At 50.2% G+C, this 17420-nt stretch overlaps 1 protein-coding gene across 1 annotated transcript; it reads right to left on the minus strand.

Moving 5' to 3' along the window:
- Nucleotides 1–1019: 1019 nt before the first annotated feature.
- Nucleotides 1020–13481, minus strand: BATF3 (basic leucine zipper ATF-like transcription factor 3). The gene is made up of 3 exons (XM_060131259.1): nucleotides 13389–13481; nucleotides 9939–10043; nucleotides 1020–1518 (listed from the first exon to the last, which is right to left on the minus strand). Exons 1-3 carry the CDS (start codon nucleotides 13464–13466, stop codon nucleotides 1333–1335), a joined length of 369 nt encoding a protein of 122 aa, XP_059987242.1. The 5' UTR covers nucleotides 13467–13481; the 3' UTR covers nucleotides 1020–1332.
- Between the last annotated feature and the right edge of the window lie 3939 nt (nucleotides 13482–17420).

The following is a 17420-nucleotide window of genomic DNA, read 5'->3' on the forward strand; positions in this document are numbered from 1 at the left end:
GCCACAAGCCGCGTGGCTAGATAATTCCACCATCTCCCTGAAAGAGCTGTATTCAGGAAGCTTTGGCCTGGTCCTGCCAGCAGGCACAGGCCCCGTCTAACAGCAGCCTTCCAGCGCCTCTGACCAGGGAAATCTTGCCACCATCAGCCTGCGTGAGTTAGAAGACAGCAGGCCAGCCTCCAGTAAGCAGGGGAAGAAAGAGAGAAAAGAGGAAAAAAAGAGGAGGCTGGTGGGGATTAGCCAGTATGAATCCTGGCATGAGGTCAGCAAGTTCTTCACCCCTGGGAAGAGCTTTCTATTTCTTTTCTTTTTTTTTAACCATTTACATTTACAACAAAGCACTTTCCCTGCTGTTCCCATTTCTTGTTCCCTTTATGATAGGCTGGCTCCACTTTCCACAACTCCCTTGCTCCAGGAAGAAAGAGAATTGGGAGGGGAGGGGATGCGTTCTCCCATTATGCTTTTCTTGCTGGGACCACTTTCAACTTGGCCTGGTTCTGATTTTCCTGAAAGAATAGAGTTGGATGGGACCTTTAAAAGGAAATAGCTCCCCTCTCCTCATCTACCCAGATATTTGCTTGTTTACATAGGGGACAGATCTCCTCCATTCGAGTGTGATTCAGACTTCCATAAAGTACATTTGTCCCCTGATCCTATGACTACCAATGGAATGGGAGGTGACCCGGGAATATACAGAGCACATGGGAAAACCAGCCTGGAGTAGAAAAGCTTCCAGGACGGTCCAGCCTGGGTGGGAAAGCTGACCAGGATGGAGGGTCATGCAGCGCATAAGACAAGCACGAGTCATGCCCAGCACACCCCTGCATGACCCAGCTGGGGTGGCAGGGGAGTCCCACCCCAAAGGTGCCTCCTCATCTAGCATGGATGTGACCATGGGGGAGATGACCAGGAGGAGAAGCAAGACCCAGGAGCTGCAAAACCACCTGAGGAGACAGGAGATGACCTCTTCAGGAAGAGGAAAGGTATTGTGTCTCTAAATTCTAAGAACTTGGCGAAAGAAGAGAAGATAACACCTTTATTATCCACGTGCTAGAGGAAATGATTCTGCACAAAAACGGAACCTACTAGCTGCCAGAGTGGATGCGCAGTGATTCCTGAAGATGGCCTCCCTGCCTGGATCCGCTAAAGGCTCTGAGTCAGGGGCCTGTGACAGCATCATGCTGAGCCTGGGCTGCTGGGGACACGGCCCGGAGCTCCTAAGAGCTGACCCGGCCACAGGTCCCCCGGTACATGGATGCAGAGGGAAGCCTCTTCCCAGGTGTGAGAAAGACCAACGCTCCTTGCTGGGCAGAGGAGGACCGTCTCTGGGCTTCACCGGGGCAGGCAGCCAGCCACGGGGTCCAGCCGCGGCACCGGCACAAAGTTCACGGGGCAGAGCAGCAGCGGGCATATCTTCTCGTGCTCTTTCAGCACCTCGCTCAGGTGCTTCAGCTCCTCCGTCAGCTTCCCGATCTCTCTCCGCAGCACTGTGTTTTCTTGCTCCAGGCACTCATACTCCTGGGAAGACAGAAATCAGTCTTCAGCATCGGTTCTGAAACCACGTGCCCTTCCTCTGTCCTCCGGGCAGATCTAACCCCGGCCACGATGCTCACCTCCTTCCCTGAAATCTTTCTCATTAGCCGCCTCCACCACTCAGATTTGTTTGTTCATTTGCTTCACGTCTCTCCCCTCCCACCAGGATGAGGGCCGGGCTTTGTCTTCTGAATCATCTTTATTATCTTATTTATAATTGACATAAAATAAAATGCACCTAATTTTAGGTGTATAATTTGATGAGTTTTGACAAATGTAAACACCTGTGTTGATCAAGACACAGAACATTTCCATCACTCTGAGAAGTTCCCTGATCTCCCTCTGCGGTCAGTGACCCTCTCCCCACAGCCGCTGATCTGCTTTCTGGTGGTTTCTGCTGGGTTCACTGTTACAGCCCCAGCACCTGGAACAGTGCCGGGAACATAACACATGTTTGTCGAATGCTGAGTAAATGAATGAAAACACCCCTTGCCTTGGCTTTGCTCCAACACTCACCTGTTAAGCTTCCACTATATCGGAGTTTACAGAGGCTTAGAACTGCGGGAGATCAGAGAGCCCTTAGCCCAAACCACACAGTGCAGAAACCTTCCCTATGTAATTCTAGCTCCGACATCCAACTTGTGCTGGACACTCTCTCCTTCAAAAGACAGTTCCTGCTATTTCTGAGCTGCTCTATTAGAAAGCTCCTCTTTGTACTATCCAAAGTCATTCTCTCCTTTAAACCCACCCACTGGGCTTGGTTCCACCTATGGAACCACATAGAGTACATGCAATACTTTTTCAACATCACAGTTCTTGAAATGTTAGGAGACGTCCCCATACCACTTCCCCTTAGGTATTCTCTGAGCCCAACTGCTTCAGGTCCTCTGAGTTTCTTGGGTTTCAGGACTTCTGGTTCCAACGCCCTTTGGGAGGCCATTCCCAACACACGTTCCAATTTGCCAGGAGCTCTGAGAAAATGTTCCCAAAACACAATGCACGATTCTGGGGATGGTCCCGCCATTCAGAGGGCAAATGCGTGAGGTAGTCTGCTCTGGGTGGGACCCAAGTGCGCAGCCACCTAGCTCTGGGGATTCTCTCTGAGAATGCAGAGCAGTGCAAGCTTCGTCTGCATCGGCCGCTTCTCTGTTCGTACTTGAACTACAACTGATACTTTGGCTTAAGGGTGGGCCTTACATCCTCTTCTACTGAATGTCGCCCTGTTTGCTTGGTCATCTGCCAGCCTAGCAAAATCTTTTTGAATATCGATTGTGTCAGCTTCTGGGTTAGTGATACCACACAGCTCTAAGCTGTCCGCTAACTCGATGAAGTAGGTCTTCCTTTTCTTCACCCAACTCATTAATAAATCCTACAATACTCGGCCACTTGCAGAGCCCTATGGCATATCAAGAGAGACCTTCTTAAGGCTGACGATCTTATTTGCATCTTGTTGAAATGTTGTTTTCAATCATTTCTAGGTTGATTCATATGGTTAGGCTTTGTTGAACCATGCATGCCATGCATTTCCTGAGCTGGGAGCCCAACCTTATTATCTTACCAGTAACTTTTAAGAAATAGTACTAAAAAAGTCTGATCTTCTTACAGGCCATGAAGATACATGCAAATTCTCAGCTCTGCCTCTTTACTAAAGCTGTTATCCTCAACTGGGCTGCCTTCCTGCTTGTGTGTGGAAGGTCAAGCCCAACACCTCCAGGAAGGCTTCCCAGATCATAGCACCTAATGGAACCACATCTCTCATTACGTGTTCTATTCAGTCTTGCATCATAGTCAATCTTACTTATATTAAATAAGGTTTCTCCCCAAAGATCAGAAATGTATAGCAACTAGGGGCCTCTGCTACCTTCTCCTGTACCCCTGCCCGACAGGCCCCAGTGCCAACATCTACGAGCTCAGTGACTCCACAACCCTCGCCCTTGGTCTCCTTCTCCTGCCCCCTTCCTTCCCTCCCTCCCACTCTAGGCACTTTCCTCCCTCTCAGAACAAGGGCCTCAGAGAGGTTGCACATAGAGGCCATCAGAGCTATCTCTCTGCCTCCTGTCTTTCCCAGGCAGGCTCTCAGGGTGACCCGGAATACTCTCCATGGCAGCGGGCCTCGCCCACCCTGCCACAGGCTGAGCTGGGCCACTTTGGCCCCCTAGTACCCTGGCTGCATTACGCCTTCAGCTCTCCTCCAGGCCTACCACCCCCAATGCCCCAGGCTCTCCTCTGGCCTCTGACAGCTCTAGTCCGGGAGTCAGAATGCAGTCTCCCAATGCAGCAAGAGGCCCTCTGTGGGCAGGAAGGGTCTGGCTGGGAGGAGGGGATGGGGACCTAGGCATCGTGGGGAGCGCTGCCTGTAGCAAAGGGCTGACAGAGGCCACAGCTCTGGGTAGTTCGTACATGCGCGCATGCGCGCTCTCTCTCTCTCTCTCTCTCTCTCTCTCTCTCTCTCTCCACCCTGCAACTGGAAATTCTCTTCACCTCCAAGTAAAATGAAGAATACATTTGAATGGTTCCGATGAGCTAAGATTTTTTTTTTTTGCGGTACGCGGGCCTCTCACTGTTGTGGCCTTTCCGTTGCGGAGCACTGGCTCCGGACGTGCAGGCCTAGTGGCCATGGCTCACGGGCCCAGCCGCTCCGCGGCACGTGGGATCCTCCCGGACCGGGGCACGAACCCGTGTCCCCTGCATCAGCAGGCGGACTCCCAACCACTGCGCCACCAGGGAAGCCCAGCGATGAGCTAACATTTTAACTAGATTCCAAAGAACAGAATTCTTCCTGTAGCAGAATATTCCACATGCCTTTGTATAGTTACTGAATGCTGTGGCAAGATGCTTCTGAGCTTCTGAGCTCTCCCTCTGGAAGCCACAGGGGCCATGCTGCCGAAGTCCACGGCTCTCCCCGAGCCCCAGCTCAGAAAGGCCACAGAGCTGCCTGTCGCGGGCCTCCAGCAGGCCCCTCGGCTGCCTTCTCCACAGGGACTTTCTCTTCTGGGATTTAAGTTTTACTCATAAATCTGCGGAGGGGCTTTTACTGAGCTGAGGGAATAAAAAGAGAAGAAGTCAAAATCTTCTTCAAGCGAGACCAGTTCCACAAAAATAAAAGAGGGAGCTGAGAGGGGAGAAAGAGGAGGTGAGAACACTGAGTGGGTACAAAGGGGAATAGTAAGACCCACTTCAACCTGAGGAGAGATTACCTGGACTTAACATATGTGAAAAAGAAGCCAAGAACATTAGATCCTTTGTTATTTCCAAAGAGATGATCAGTTTAGCTCAAATATCACTGACTTTCTAATCTCCTATCTCAGGAGGATTTGAGGTCACTGTGCTGCCTTCTCTGGGTATGTGCAGGACACAGTCACAAAGCAGAGACCAGAAATGGGAGGTGTTGAAATCTCTGCAAATCCCACTTCTGCCTCAGAAATTAAGCTGTCTAGGGCAATAATTCTCAACTGGGCCAATTCTGACAGTCCCTGGGGAACATCTGGAGCGGCTGGCGACAGTTTGGGTTGTCACAGCTGGGAAGGGGGCACTACTGCCCCCACCCCAACGAGGAAATAGCTGACCCCAAAGGCCAATAGTGCTGCGGCTGAGAAACCCTGGTCTGAGCTTCTAAAGAGAGGCTGATTGAGGAATGAGGTGCCGTCTGGGGGGGGATTCAGGGTCTAGGATGCCTCTGAGGCAAAGACTGGTAAAGAAGCTCATGTGGGTACCAGGGACCAGAGGTGATAACTAAGGTGGGAAGGAAATGAGGGGAAGGAAAAGGCCATCAGGAGGACACAGACCCCATTTCACAAGCGAGACAACTGAAACTCAGAGGTACGGTGGCTTTTCTGAGCTCATGCAGACTTGGGGCCTAAACCCTGACTTCAAGGTCAACTGCAGCTCTCAGGTAATGACAACAATTCTGCTTTCGCTTGGCAGCGTCTGGGCCCAAATTTCCCCCCATGGTGGTTACCAGCAGTAAAGGGCTACGTGAGCTCAGGATTTTACCGTAAGTCTATTCCCAAGCCTTAAGCTCATATACTTCCCAGCAGAAAAATTGTGTCACCAGCAAGGGCTGTACAAATTAGTGTCATCATCAGTTTCTAAACCCAGTGAGGACTGACATGAAGGATTCTCTTAGAGTATGCAATATCTGAAAACACCAGGGCAACACGTACCACAACCATGTTGCCCAAGAAAGTTGTCAGTTTGTGACATTTGGGGCTCCTGAGGATGGCATCGCTGCCTTCCTTTTCTGACTCAAAGTTCTTTCTCAGTCTTACACCTTTGGGTGCCTGGCTTGAACCAGTGTGACCCACTTCTGAGACACTTTCAACTGGGCTTAGAGACCTGGACTGTTTTCTTGGGTTCCCATTTGTGAATCTGCACCCCGGCCATGTGCCTAATATTCAGAGATGAATACGGGTCAAAGTCTCCATGAGAAGGGTAAGTGCCTTGAAGGGAAAACTCGAAAAGCCACAGTGAACAGCGAGGTGCACAGATACACACTAGGAACTGCTTCTCATCACTGTGGGGCGACTTTTGGCAGCCACCACCCTGAGGGGGAAACTCAGACATCTCTGAAGAGTGACCCCAGTCTCTCTCTGGCTTGGCCTGCTCAGCTTCTCCTCCCGCCCTGCCCTCCAAGGGGGTTCTGCCCTGATGGATAGTCCCCGGGCTTTGGGGATGGAGAGCTGGGGGAGGAAGAAGGCAGCTGAGAGACTTGTAACAGCTGGGACTGGAGGAGGATTTTCTGGATGTTGGAGGTGAGAGAGGCTCAAGAACTGAGTGGGCAGGAGAGGAAGTGGGAATTTTAAACATGTCTTGCTCTAAATATTCCCCTTGATGGTGTTCAGGAAAGGCAAATAAAGAGCTTGAGTTACTTGGAGATATTTAGCAATGCTAGCCCACAGTATAGGATAGAGGAATTTATGGGATAAGGGCTTTACTCAAAGCCCTTTTTTTTTTAACATCTTTATTGGAGTATAATTGCTTTACAATGGTGTGTTAGTTTCTGCTGTATAACAAAGTGAATCAGCTATATGTATACATATATCCCCACATCTCTTCCCTCTTGTGTCTCCCTCCCACCCTCTCTATCCCACCCCTCTAGGCGGTCACAAAGCACCGACCTGATCTCCCTGCACTGTGCGGCTGCTTCCCACTAGCTATCTATTTTACATTTACTCAAAGCCCTCATGATGGGCTCAGCTCCCCAGGGAGTAGTGGGCAGTCGTGGCTACCAGGTGGCAGTTTTCTGTGCCCTTCGGTGTCTCCCCATGAGCTGGCCTCATTCCAAGTCTGAGGAGAAGGTTTCCATGCACTGTGTCTGGCTCTTACTTTTCCCAACCTAGATGTGTCCTGGGAGCCCCAGGGAGCCTGAGGGGCTTTCAGCTGTGACCCAAAGCAGGGTGCTAAGTCCTCTGCCTGCAGCTCACTGGAGCACAGTAACATTATTCATCACCACATTTCTTAACCAGACATCCCACTCTCCATATGTAGATGTTTCTCAAAATTTAAAAACTAGTCACCAAAGTGACTACTGACACCAGTGACCAATGACACTTGTGTGTAGCTAGTGACGGTAAAGGGTGGACTTCTGCTTTGGGGCCTGTGTATGGATGGAAGCACTGTCCTGGCCTCCTTGATACTATGTTTCCCAACAAAACTGGCGTTGCTGAGGTGATCTGCCAGTGGTGCATGACCCTAATCCATTCTTGTAGCTCCACAGAGAAAGAGGAGAAGGGCGTGTTCTTCTGTGGAGGGACTGGGTGTCAGATCAGTCGGCCCCCTTCTGGAAAGGGCAACTGGCATGGCAGAACAAGCTAAGAATCCTATGAAGGGCCCTCCACCCACCATTCTAAGAGGGATCAGGCAGGAGTAAATGTGGCAAATCACCCCTAAATTTCCCGGAAATCTAGTTCATTTCATTATCACATCCAACAATGACAGAAATTGAGAGAGACCCATCTTTTTGTGACACTGTAGTAAAGTATTTATGTTTGTGGTAGGCAGAATAATGCCAACCCCCACGATGTTTACATCCAATCTCTGGAACCTGTGAATATGTTACCTTACATGGCCAAAGGGACTTTGCAGATGTGACTAAGTTGAATATCTTAAAAGAGGGAGATTATCCCAGATTATGCAGGCGAGCCCAGTGTAATCATGAGAGCGTTAGGGAAAGAGGAAGCAGAGAAGGAGATGTAACAACAGAAACGGTGTCAGAGTGAGGCAGGGTGAGAAAGACTCAACTGGCCAGTGCTGGCTTTGAAAATGGAAGGGGACCAACAAGTCAAGGAATACAGAAGCCTCTAGAAACTCGAAAAGGCAAGAAACGGATTCCTCCACAGAGCCTCCAGAAGGAATGCAGCCCTGTTGACACCTTGACTTTAGCCCAGTGCGACCCATTTCATATGCCTGGCCTCCAAAACTGTGAGATAAAATAGATCTGTGTTGTTTTAAGTCACCAAATTTGTCATGATTTGTTACAGCAGCCACAGGAAACGAATATACTTCCCTTGAGACTCATGCCTCCCAAGGACAGGAATGAGATCTCAATCCTCTCCTTGTGACCCAGTGGCAATGCCTTGCCTGCAGTGGTTCTTGATAAATATTCGTTGAACGAATCTACTCGACCTTGCTCCATGAACGATCTTGTCCAAGTCATTTAGTCACCTCCACACACATAATCACTTGGGAGTTAAAACCAGGTGTTCTCTAGTGTGTTTTGATATTGATGCATCTGGCTGCAACTAGAAGTTCCTCGAGAGGAAGGGTCCTGCTAGCACATGTGTTCTGAATATAGGGCCTTGCACTGACCAAGCCACAAGTCCCTTCCGGGGGTTATTTGGTAGCATGAAGCTAGAACCAGGCTTGCTTCAGGAGCAAGGGGGAGGGAAGAAAGGAGGCAAAGGGCACCCCAATTCCTCTGCGGAAATTTCTAATCCCGGCTGGGACAGACCTTCCCTGACCCTGGTCTGAAGATCCTAGTCTCTTTCTACAGCCCAGACTTCCTACTTTCAAGAAAGAACGTAATATTTATAATCTATGGCCCTCTGTGAATTTATATCAGTGGGTCACCTCTCCCTGGAGCCTGCGCATTCTAAATCTGTTCTCTGCTCAGTGTGAAGGGGTTTTTAGAGACTGTCCTTTCCCCCTCATAACACCTCAGAGTCTCCTGTGCTATCAATGCCCCTCAGACTGGCCTTGCTGAGACAATCTATGGCCAGAAAGTGTGGCAGGAGAGAGCTGAACTAAAACCCTTAATATTCACACCAACCCTGTGCAAAGACAAGAGCATGGGAATGCCATCAATTCCTTGGACAGATCCTGGGATGCCTTCGACGTCGGTTCCCATGTCCTGACTGTGAGATTACGTGGGATTATGCACAGGGATAGAGGAAAATGGAAGAGTTTAGAATAAAGCTCAGGTTCCTGATTTGGGTGATAAGATAGATGGTTAGTTAGCTCCATTAACTACAATTTGATGACAGTGAGAAGAGAAAGTCTCAGGGTGAACAGACATGCTATCGTGGTCATGCTGCAGCTGAGGAGCTGTGGCGACCCATTTGGAGGTATCTAAGCAGACGCTGGTCATGTGGGGTTAGGGCCAGAGGTCTTGGAGTAATCAATGCCTACCTGAGAGTAAGTGATGTTGGGAGCTGACGTTGGCAGGACAGATTAATAGATTAAGTCTTCCAGGGTGAGAAGAAAAAAGGGCAGAGTCTGAAAGCCTGGTCAGCACCAACTTTTAAGAAAACAGACAGAGGTAGAAAAGTGAACAAAGAAACTAAGAAAAAAGTGGTGAAGAGGGTCAGGAGAAATAGGAAACTGGTCTTTTAGAAGCTAAAGACCTTGAAAGAAGGTTTCAAGAAGGCGAGGATCAGTGGTGTCAGAGGAGCCAGCAAGGCGAAGGATGAGGGGACTAGAAAGAGGTCCCTGGACCGGGCAGTACCAGGGCACTAGTGGCCTCAGCGGAGCAGCTTCTGTAGGAAGTGTGCATGTGCGTGTGTGCGTGTATGTGTGTTGGGGGAGCAGAAACGATACCACAGAGGACTGGGGAATAAACAGGAACTGAGGACATGGAGACAGCATGTCTCTTTTTAATAAGCAGGGGAATAAAAGAGGGAAAGAAAAGAAATGGGGCGCTAGCTTGAAAGGGAATCAGGATCAAAAGGTGGGTTCTTCATTTTGTAATAAAGGAAACGTGAGTGTGAGATGCAACCAGTGAGGGAGAAATGAAGACACCAGTGAGTGAAGACTCAGAACACTGGGCTGGAAGGACACAGCAGAACTAGACATGCATGTGGCCGAACTGGTGAGGACCAGGGTGTGACCTTAGGTCCACCACAGTGCAAGGGTGGAGGATGACTCCTTGCCGTGGCCCTTGCATGGCTCTGCCCTAACCACACTCTCACCTCATGGAGTTTGTCAGCCTTCTGGGTCTGCTTCTTCCGGCTTCTCTGAGCAGCAACTCGGTTTTTTTCCCTCCTTCGGACCTTCCTGTCATCATCCTCAGGGCTCTGGGGGGGAAGGTTTGGTCAGGTGTGATGCTGAGGCCCCTCGCCTCACCTTCCCTGCCCTTTCTCTTCACCCAGCATTGCTTACGGAGCGTCACCATTTTCTTTGCAGCCACAGCAGTGCTTGCTGCTACATCAGTGGGGTAACAGTGGCCCCACGTCGAGGAGCACTCACCATGCGCTATGACTGTGCTAGCTGTTAACCCCTGTCGCCACCCTGAGAAATGTGTGGTGGGACCGCCATCTAAAAGATGAGGAATAAGAAACTCAGAGATGCTGAGGAACTTGCTCCAGGTATCACAGCTAGTAGCGGGGAGAACGGGAAGTGGAACTCAGGTCTGCTGGACTCCAAACCAACGTTCTCAAACCTCTCCCCTGCAGGGCCTGTGCCTGGAAGAGGTGTGGTGTTGGTGCTCATCTGAGGACGGGAAAGGCAGAAGGCGGCTGCTATCTGGGACTTGCTGTGGGCCGGGGCTTCTGCCACCACACACAAACAGGTACTTTTTTTTTTTTTTTTTAAATTTAGAAGATATCATTTAAAATTTTTAGTTGGTAAAACATCTACATAGTTTAAAAATTAGAAAGAATAAAACATTGAAAAGCAGACCCCTAGTTAACCACTTTGGTTTCTTGTATATAGGAAGCATCATTTCTAAAACATATTTCTAAAATGTTTGCAAACAGGTCCTTTTGAGACTGTGTACAAATCACCATTACGCTGATAACTAACTGCAACCACGGAACTCTCCCAACATACCACGTGATCCTGAACGCCACAACAAGAGGTTCCTTTGAACAATGTCTGACTGACGTTTTGTTTCACACACAGGTCAGGGCGAATGAGAAAGCAAATTTATGATGTGTCTTGAAAGCTCTTGGCTGTATATGAGATTTAACCAAACTTGGTCAAATCCTTCAAGAGTTATCCTGAGGGCTTCCCTGGTGGCGCAGTGGTTGAGAGTCCGCCTGCCGATGCAGGGGACACGGGTTCGTGCCCCGGTCCCGGAAGAGCCCACATGCCGCGGAGCGGCTGGGCCCGTGAGCCATGGCCGCTAAGCCTGAGCGTCCGGAGCCTGTGCTCCGCAACGGGAGAGGCCACAACAGTGAGAGGTCCGCATACCGCAAAAAAAAAAAAAAAAGAGTTATCCTGAAACAGGCAGGCAGAAAAATCCACCTACCATGGTAAAAACACTTTATCCAGTTATAGAAAACATGGAGAGGTGGGGCAGTATTTGCTTTCCAGAACCCTATGAGGAGACACCCGGGAAATACTACCTTTAAAGAGTTTAAAGGCCAAGAGATTAGTGGGATACAAACACAGGAAAGCTACTCAATTATTACTATTAATGGAAAGCAAATATTGATAACATAAAATAATGGATGTTTTCAGTTATCATTTTATCTGGTCTAATATTCCAAATAAGAAAAGACCCATATCACCTCCCCAAGTTACAGCAGGTAAAGAATTTTCAGCATATGCAAGAATATAAAGCTATGAAAGGACAAGAAGAAAGAACATAACAAATAGAAGTGGACTGGAGGCAGTGCTTAAGGGAACAGGCATAGAACGTTAAAATGTAGTCCCTTAGAGGCAAAGAAGTCTTGGTAGATATAACCGGAACACAACAGCGAGTGCAGCAGACAGAACTTTTAGCTTTAGAAATACACAGTTCCTGGTTTTGTCTCTTACTATCAATATGGTGTCGGGCAAATGATTTAAACTCTCTGATTTTTCCATTTTCTCATTTGTTGTGTGATTCATTCCTTCCTTCAGCAAGTATTAACTGAGTACCTGCCATGTGCCAGGCACTGTCCTGGGCACTAGAGACACATGCCCTGAACAAGTGGTCAGTAATCTCTGCAATGATCATCCTAACAGCCCAATGCTTGGGGCTGCATAGGATAAAATGAGATTTTATCCCAAAGCTACCAGCGCATGGTATGCCCTCAATAATCTCTGTTAAGGCTGCTGCTAGTTTTTATTGAGTCCCCCATAGTGCCTCTCACCAAATCATGCCTCTCTGTTCATCATCAGAAATTCATAGGGCACATGAAGCAGTCTGCATTCCGCCCTGTAGGAGCAGACACTCCAACTGGATTTATCACCTATCATATTGTCATACCTGACAACCAGCAGAAACATTTAATCAAGATGGAAAGAGGGGGGCTTCCCTGGTGGCGCAGTGGTTGGGGGTCCGCCTGCCGATGCAGGGGACACGGGTTCGTGCCCCGGTCCGGGAAGATCCCACATGCCGCGGAGCGGCTGGGCCCGTGAGCCATGGCCGCTGAGCCTGCGTGTCTGGAGCCTGTGCTCCGCAACGGGAGAGGCCACAACAGTGGGAAGCCCGCGTACCGCAAAAAAAAAAAAAAAAAAAAAAGATGGAAAGAGGGGAGCAAACTGTTGAGATATTCATGTATTATTAACCACATCTCAATTAGTTCTCATAAATATCATGAGAAGTTGATATTGTCATATTGATTTTACACGTGGGGAAACTGAGGTTCAGAGAGGTTGAGCAAATTGCCCAAGGCTACTCAGCCTGTGTGTGGCAAAGTCCAGGCCTAAACTCAGATGTGTGGCTCTCTAGCGTCACCCGATGACATCCTGTGCCAGGCACCAAATTGAGAAGGGCATAACCATGAAAAGACTCAGTCCTAAAGCAGCAGAGCGGGAAGTTCTCATACTGCAGTCCCTGCGGGCAACTTTGTGTCAGTTTCCCCAGTACGCGGTTGTAAACGTGGTGGTGGACAGCGCACAGGACCGAGCGCCAGCCAAGAGCTTTCCACCAGTTCTGAGGGTGGAGTCCGCCTACTTCTGGCCCCTACCTCGCACCGCTAGGCCATTCGGGAGGCAGCCGGTAGATGTTGGGAGTGCCTGGGCACGAGTTTCCCCTTGTAGCGGAATTTCCCCTCTCCACACCTTGGCCCCCGCTTGGAGCGGCGGGGAAGGACCACGCGCTCCAGCGGTGGGGTGGCAGCCGGCGGCGGCGCATGGATGGCGACGCCCAAGGCAGCGGGGACCCCACGTGCGGGGGAGCGTGGACAGTGCCCAGCCCTACCAGGCGACGGCGCCCTCTGGCCTCTCCCCCTCCCAGGCTCAGGAGCCCAGTCACCATCCCGGACGCCCCGGGCACCGTGCGTGCGCGGGGGCGGCAGGGCAGAGGCGCACGCCAGGGTCCCTGGCCCGCCCCCGCGGCCCCCACACCGCTCGCGTCTAGCTCCCGCAGGGCCCTCCACCCTTGCACTCAGTGGTCGCCACACTGGAGCCCCGGCACCCACCTCCTCGCGCCCCCAGGCACGCCCACCCCCGCATCGCCCGCGGTCCTCCCCGAGCCTCTAGTTCACTACCTGCGGCTGCGCCTGGTTCCCCGGAGCCGCGAAGCTCCTCTGCAGGACGCTGCCGGCGGCCGGGAGCCCTTGCGACATGCCGCGCGCTTCTCCGGCCCGGCCCGCCCCGCCGCGCAGCCTAGCAGAGGAGCGGCCGCCCGGCCCGGCGCGCCCTGCACGCGGGGAGCTGCCTACCGGCTCTCTCCAGCCACCGGCATCCCCGCGCCCCAGCACCTGCCGGCCGCCGCCTCTGCCGCGCCCCCTCGGGCTTCCCGCTTTCCCGGCTCCAGCGCCCTCTGCGCAACGCCCGGGTTTCCCCACCCCCCAGTCCAAGCCCGCCGTCCTTCCCGTCCTCAAGTCCGCCCCGCCCCTCCTCCCACCCCCGCCTCGTTTCCTCCTCTCCCCGCCCTCTCGCCGCACCTCGGGGTCCCAAATACCACCCCTGTGGCAGCTTTCCGCTGGGGCCTCACTCTTCGTGGAAGTCACGTGGTGACTCCGAAACCCGGGAGGGAGCGCGAAGCCCACCCACAAGAAGCGAGGCTGGGCAGGTGGGGGTCGAGGAGGTGCGGCGCAGCTTCTGGGGTCTTTCGGCCGCTCTCGGTGAACTCGGGTTGAGAAACACAAGTGGGTGGTTTGGGGTTGGTGTTTTTTTTCCCGGTCCCATCACGGCATCTTCCTGCGCATCGGCCCCGCCTTCCCCCAGCGCAGGGGTCACAGTCTCGGGGGACTTTCTCCGCCGCGATCAGTCACGCGGGCGCCACTCTCGCTCCTTCCGCGGCCCCCGGCTGCCCTGCCCAGGAGGCGCTGTCCCCGGGAGGGGACAGCGGCTTTACCGAGTCCCACTGCGCACCCTGAGAGCCACGGGGCACTCCAGGGCCTTTCTGAGGGGAGCACCTACTCCAGTCTTCGCAGGGCTGTGGGAGGGAGCCAGGCGGGGCGGCCCCGAGGGTGAATTCCCTCAGTGGAGGGTGGCAAGGAAGAGATTGTCCTGGAATTTAACAGTGGCTGGGCTTCCCCGAGAGCCAAGCTGGCACGGTGGACGTCTCTGTTTAACAGGTTCGGGGATCTGGACTCTCCGTGCTAACGTTAAATGGACCAGATCCTTTTTCTTTCTCAAGATTAAAGTGGCAGATGCTCTGTCAACAGGTTAAGATGCATGACTTCTTCATGCCAAACAGGATGAGACAGAGGTCCTGAGGCGCGTTCCCTCCACCTGCCTGCCAGTTAAAAGATGCAAAGTCAAGACCATTGTTGTACATGGTCCCAGCAGAGAAAAAACAAGTGGTTATGGGTTTGCGGTCTGCCTTACTGTGAGCACCGGGAAGGAAAGATAACCGCGAACCTGGGTGGGCGGGTGGGAACCAGAACCAGGAGGTCAGACGTGCCTTCCTTCCGAGTGTAGCCGCTTAAGCTTTCAGGCTCCAGGCTCTTGGACAGCAGTGGGGATGGGGGGGGGGGGAGGGGAGTGGGGGCGGGCACTTCTGACTCCCAGTCTAGTGCACGTGGCTCTCCGCCAGGATTAAGACCCTTGCAAAAGCTTTGAGATGCAGCCTGGCCGAGGGCAGGGAAGCAAGTGGAGAGTCTTGTCTGTGTGTGCAGGGGCTTCGACCAACTGAGAGGAGGGTAGAGGTGCACAGCGGCGGCAGGAGGATGGAGGGCGGGCACAGCCCTTCACAGGGACAGTGCCGCACCCCACACCATTAAGGCTGCACAGCGGAACCATCTCTACATCTACCTAGATTTCTCTTCTCACCTCCCTTTTATCGTTTTCTTCTCACAGCATAACTCATGGTTGTCCTGGGGCTATTATTCTGCCTCTTACACAGGCACACACAATGTGCCTAGCACAGACTCCATGCACGAGTGATTAGTAAATGTACTGCTGTAGGTCAACTGAGAGCCCTCATTCCTGGAAACTCAGCAGGACTCTAACAAGATAGGAAAACCTCTGGGTCAAGTGGTCTTTAATTTTTAGAAATGCAGTCATTCCCCAAAATGGGGAAGGGACGAGCAAGGTGAAAACGCAAGGACATTTAGGGGCACTCCCACACTTCACTCTGGTTATTGCTCCTTTTGTGTTCTCACTGAACCACACCACATCCTAAGTCCTTTGGGACTATACTTTCCCCAGGGAGCCTGGAATCCTACCCCAGCACACAAGAACTCTTCATACAGGCATAGACGTACTATCTCAGTTATTCAAGGGTTTTTTCAAGTGTATTTAAAGGAAGAGTGTTGGTTAACTAGTGAGCATTTAAGGAACAGATTAATTTAACCTGCATATCATTTACATCAAAATGGATGAATGAAATAATTAGATATAGAAAATAAAATCAGGAAGATAAAGCAGAATTAAATCCTTTATCAAAGCCCTGGGGATAAGACAAAGCGGAGAGAATATTCTAAGATGACAGATGATGGGAAAAACCACATTGATAAAGATCTGAACTGTATAACAATGTTAAATTTCTTCAGATGACAGTATAACAAGTAAATTTAAACCAATAGCTGGGGGAAAATATTCACAATAAATATGAAAAAGGGTTAAAATCTCTATTATATATACAGCCCATGAAAAGGAATAAGAAAAATATTGAGACAACCTCCCAAAGGTAAACCGAGCAAGTGACAGGAACTGGCATTTCCCAACAGAGAAAACAATCAAGGAAAATAGATATAGGAAAAATACATATTAAAATAAGAAACGTTTTATACTATTAAATTAGCAACAGAAAAAGTGAGAGTGTGGTGAAATTGGTACTCTCATACTTCACTGGGATCATTGTAAACTGGTACAAACCACTGGGAAGCCATTTTATTGTAATTTTTAAGAACCATGCAAGACATCACTTTTGACTTAGTTTTCCCCAGAAAACTTCTAGAAAGTCAAGTTCATTGAAAGTATTAAAGAGAAAAATACTGTATGAACTAAAAGTTCATAATAATATTTTGAGTGAAAAACTGTAAGCAACATATATGTCCAATTATAGGTGAACAGTTAAATAAAGTATGTTATAACCATGGGATAGAATATTATGCATCTTTAAAATTACAAGCATGTAGACAAATTGGCTACATGGAAGATTTATTTGATATGAGGTAAAGTGAGGGAAAAAAATCAGTGTACAAAAGGTACAAGTATGACACATATGTAAAAATATATGGGGACTTCCCTGGTGGCGCAGTGGTTAAGAGTCCACCTGCCAACGCAGGGGACACAGGCTCGAGCCCTGCTCCGGGAAGATCCCATGTGCCGCGGAGCAACAAAGCCCGTGAGCCACAACTACTGAAGACTGCACGCCTAGATACCATGCTTCACAACAAGAGAAGCCACCACAATGAGAAGGCTGCGGACTGCAATGAAAAGTAGCCCACGCTCACCACAACTAGAGAAAGCCCGCGAGCAGCAACAAAGACCCAACACAGCCAAAAATAAATAAATAAATTTATTTTTAAAAAATATGTGCATAACACTCCTGTACTGTACACTTAAAATGGCTAAGATGGTACATTTTATGTTGTATGTTTTTTACCATGATGAAAAAGTGTATGCATGAGAGAAAAAATTGGAAGGGAATATACCAAAGTTCTAGCTTTTCTTTTGTGGTGGTGGGATTATGAATACTTTTACTTGTCTTTTTTTTTTTTTTTTTTTTTTTTGCCGTATGCGGGCCTCTCACTGCTGTGGCCTCTCCCGTTGCGGAGCACAGGCTCCAGACACGGAGGCTCAGCGGCCATGGCCCATGGGCCCAGCCGCTCCACGGCACGTGGGACCCTCCTGGAGCGGGGCAAGAACCCGCGTCCCTCGCATTGGCAGGCGGACTCCCAACCACTGCGCCACCAGGGAAGCCCCCTTTTACTTGTCTTTTTAAAACTTTTTGGAAAATGTTTTATTATGTTAACAACTTAAAATATTTTATATTTACAAGTGATATTATCTCCCCTGGCCCTAAGCTCATTTGTCACAGCAGAATGCCAAAACCCTCTGAATAAGTGGGAGGCTCTAATAACAGCCTGTTTTCTTCCTTTTCTGTGATATTTTCTGGTTCATTT

Source organism: Lagenorhynchus albirostris, chromosome 2 (genome assembly GCF_949774975.1).
Source record: "Lagenorhynchus albirostris chromosome 2, mLagAlb1.1, whole genome shotgun sequence".
Lineage (NCBI taxonomy): Eukaryota > Metazoa > Chordata > Mammalia > Artiodactyla > Delphinidae > Lagenorhynchus > Lagenorhynchus albirostris.

What these genes read in the sequence shown, in the direction of transcription:
- BATF3 (XM_060131259.1), bottom strand. Translation starts at nt 13,466, where the DNA reads ATGTCGCAAGGGCTCCCGGCCGCCGGCAGCGTCCTGCAGAGGAGCTTC. An exon ending in GGAACCAGGCGCAGCCGCAG is followed by an intron (nt 10,044 to 13,388) that starts GTAGTGAACTAG and finishes CTTCCCCCCCAG; the next exon opens with AGCCCTGAGGATGATGACAG. An exon ending in AGGCTGACAAACTCCATGAG is followed by an intron (nt 1,519 to 9,938) that starts GTGAGAGTGTGG and finishes CTGTCTTCCCAG; the next exon opens with GAGTATGAGTGCCTGGAGCA.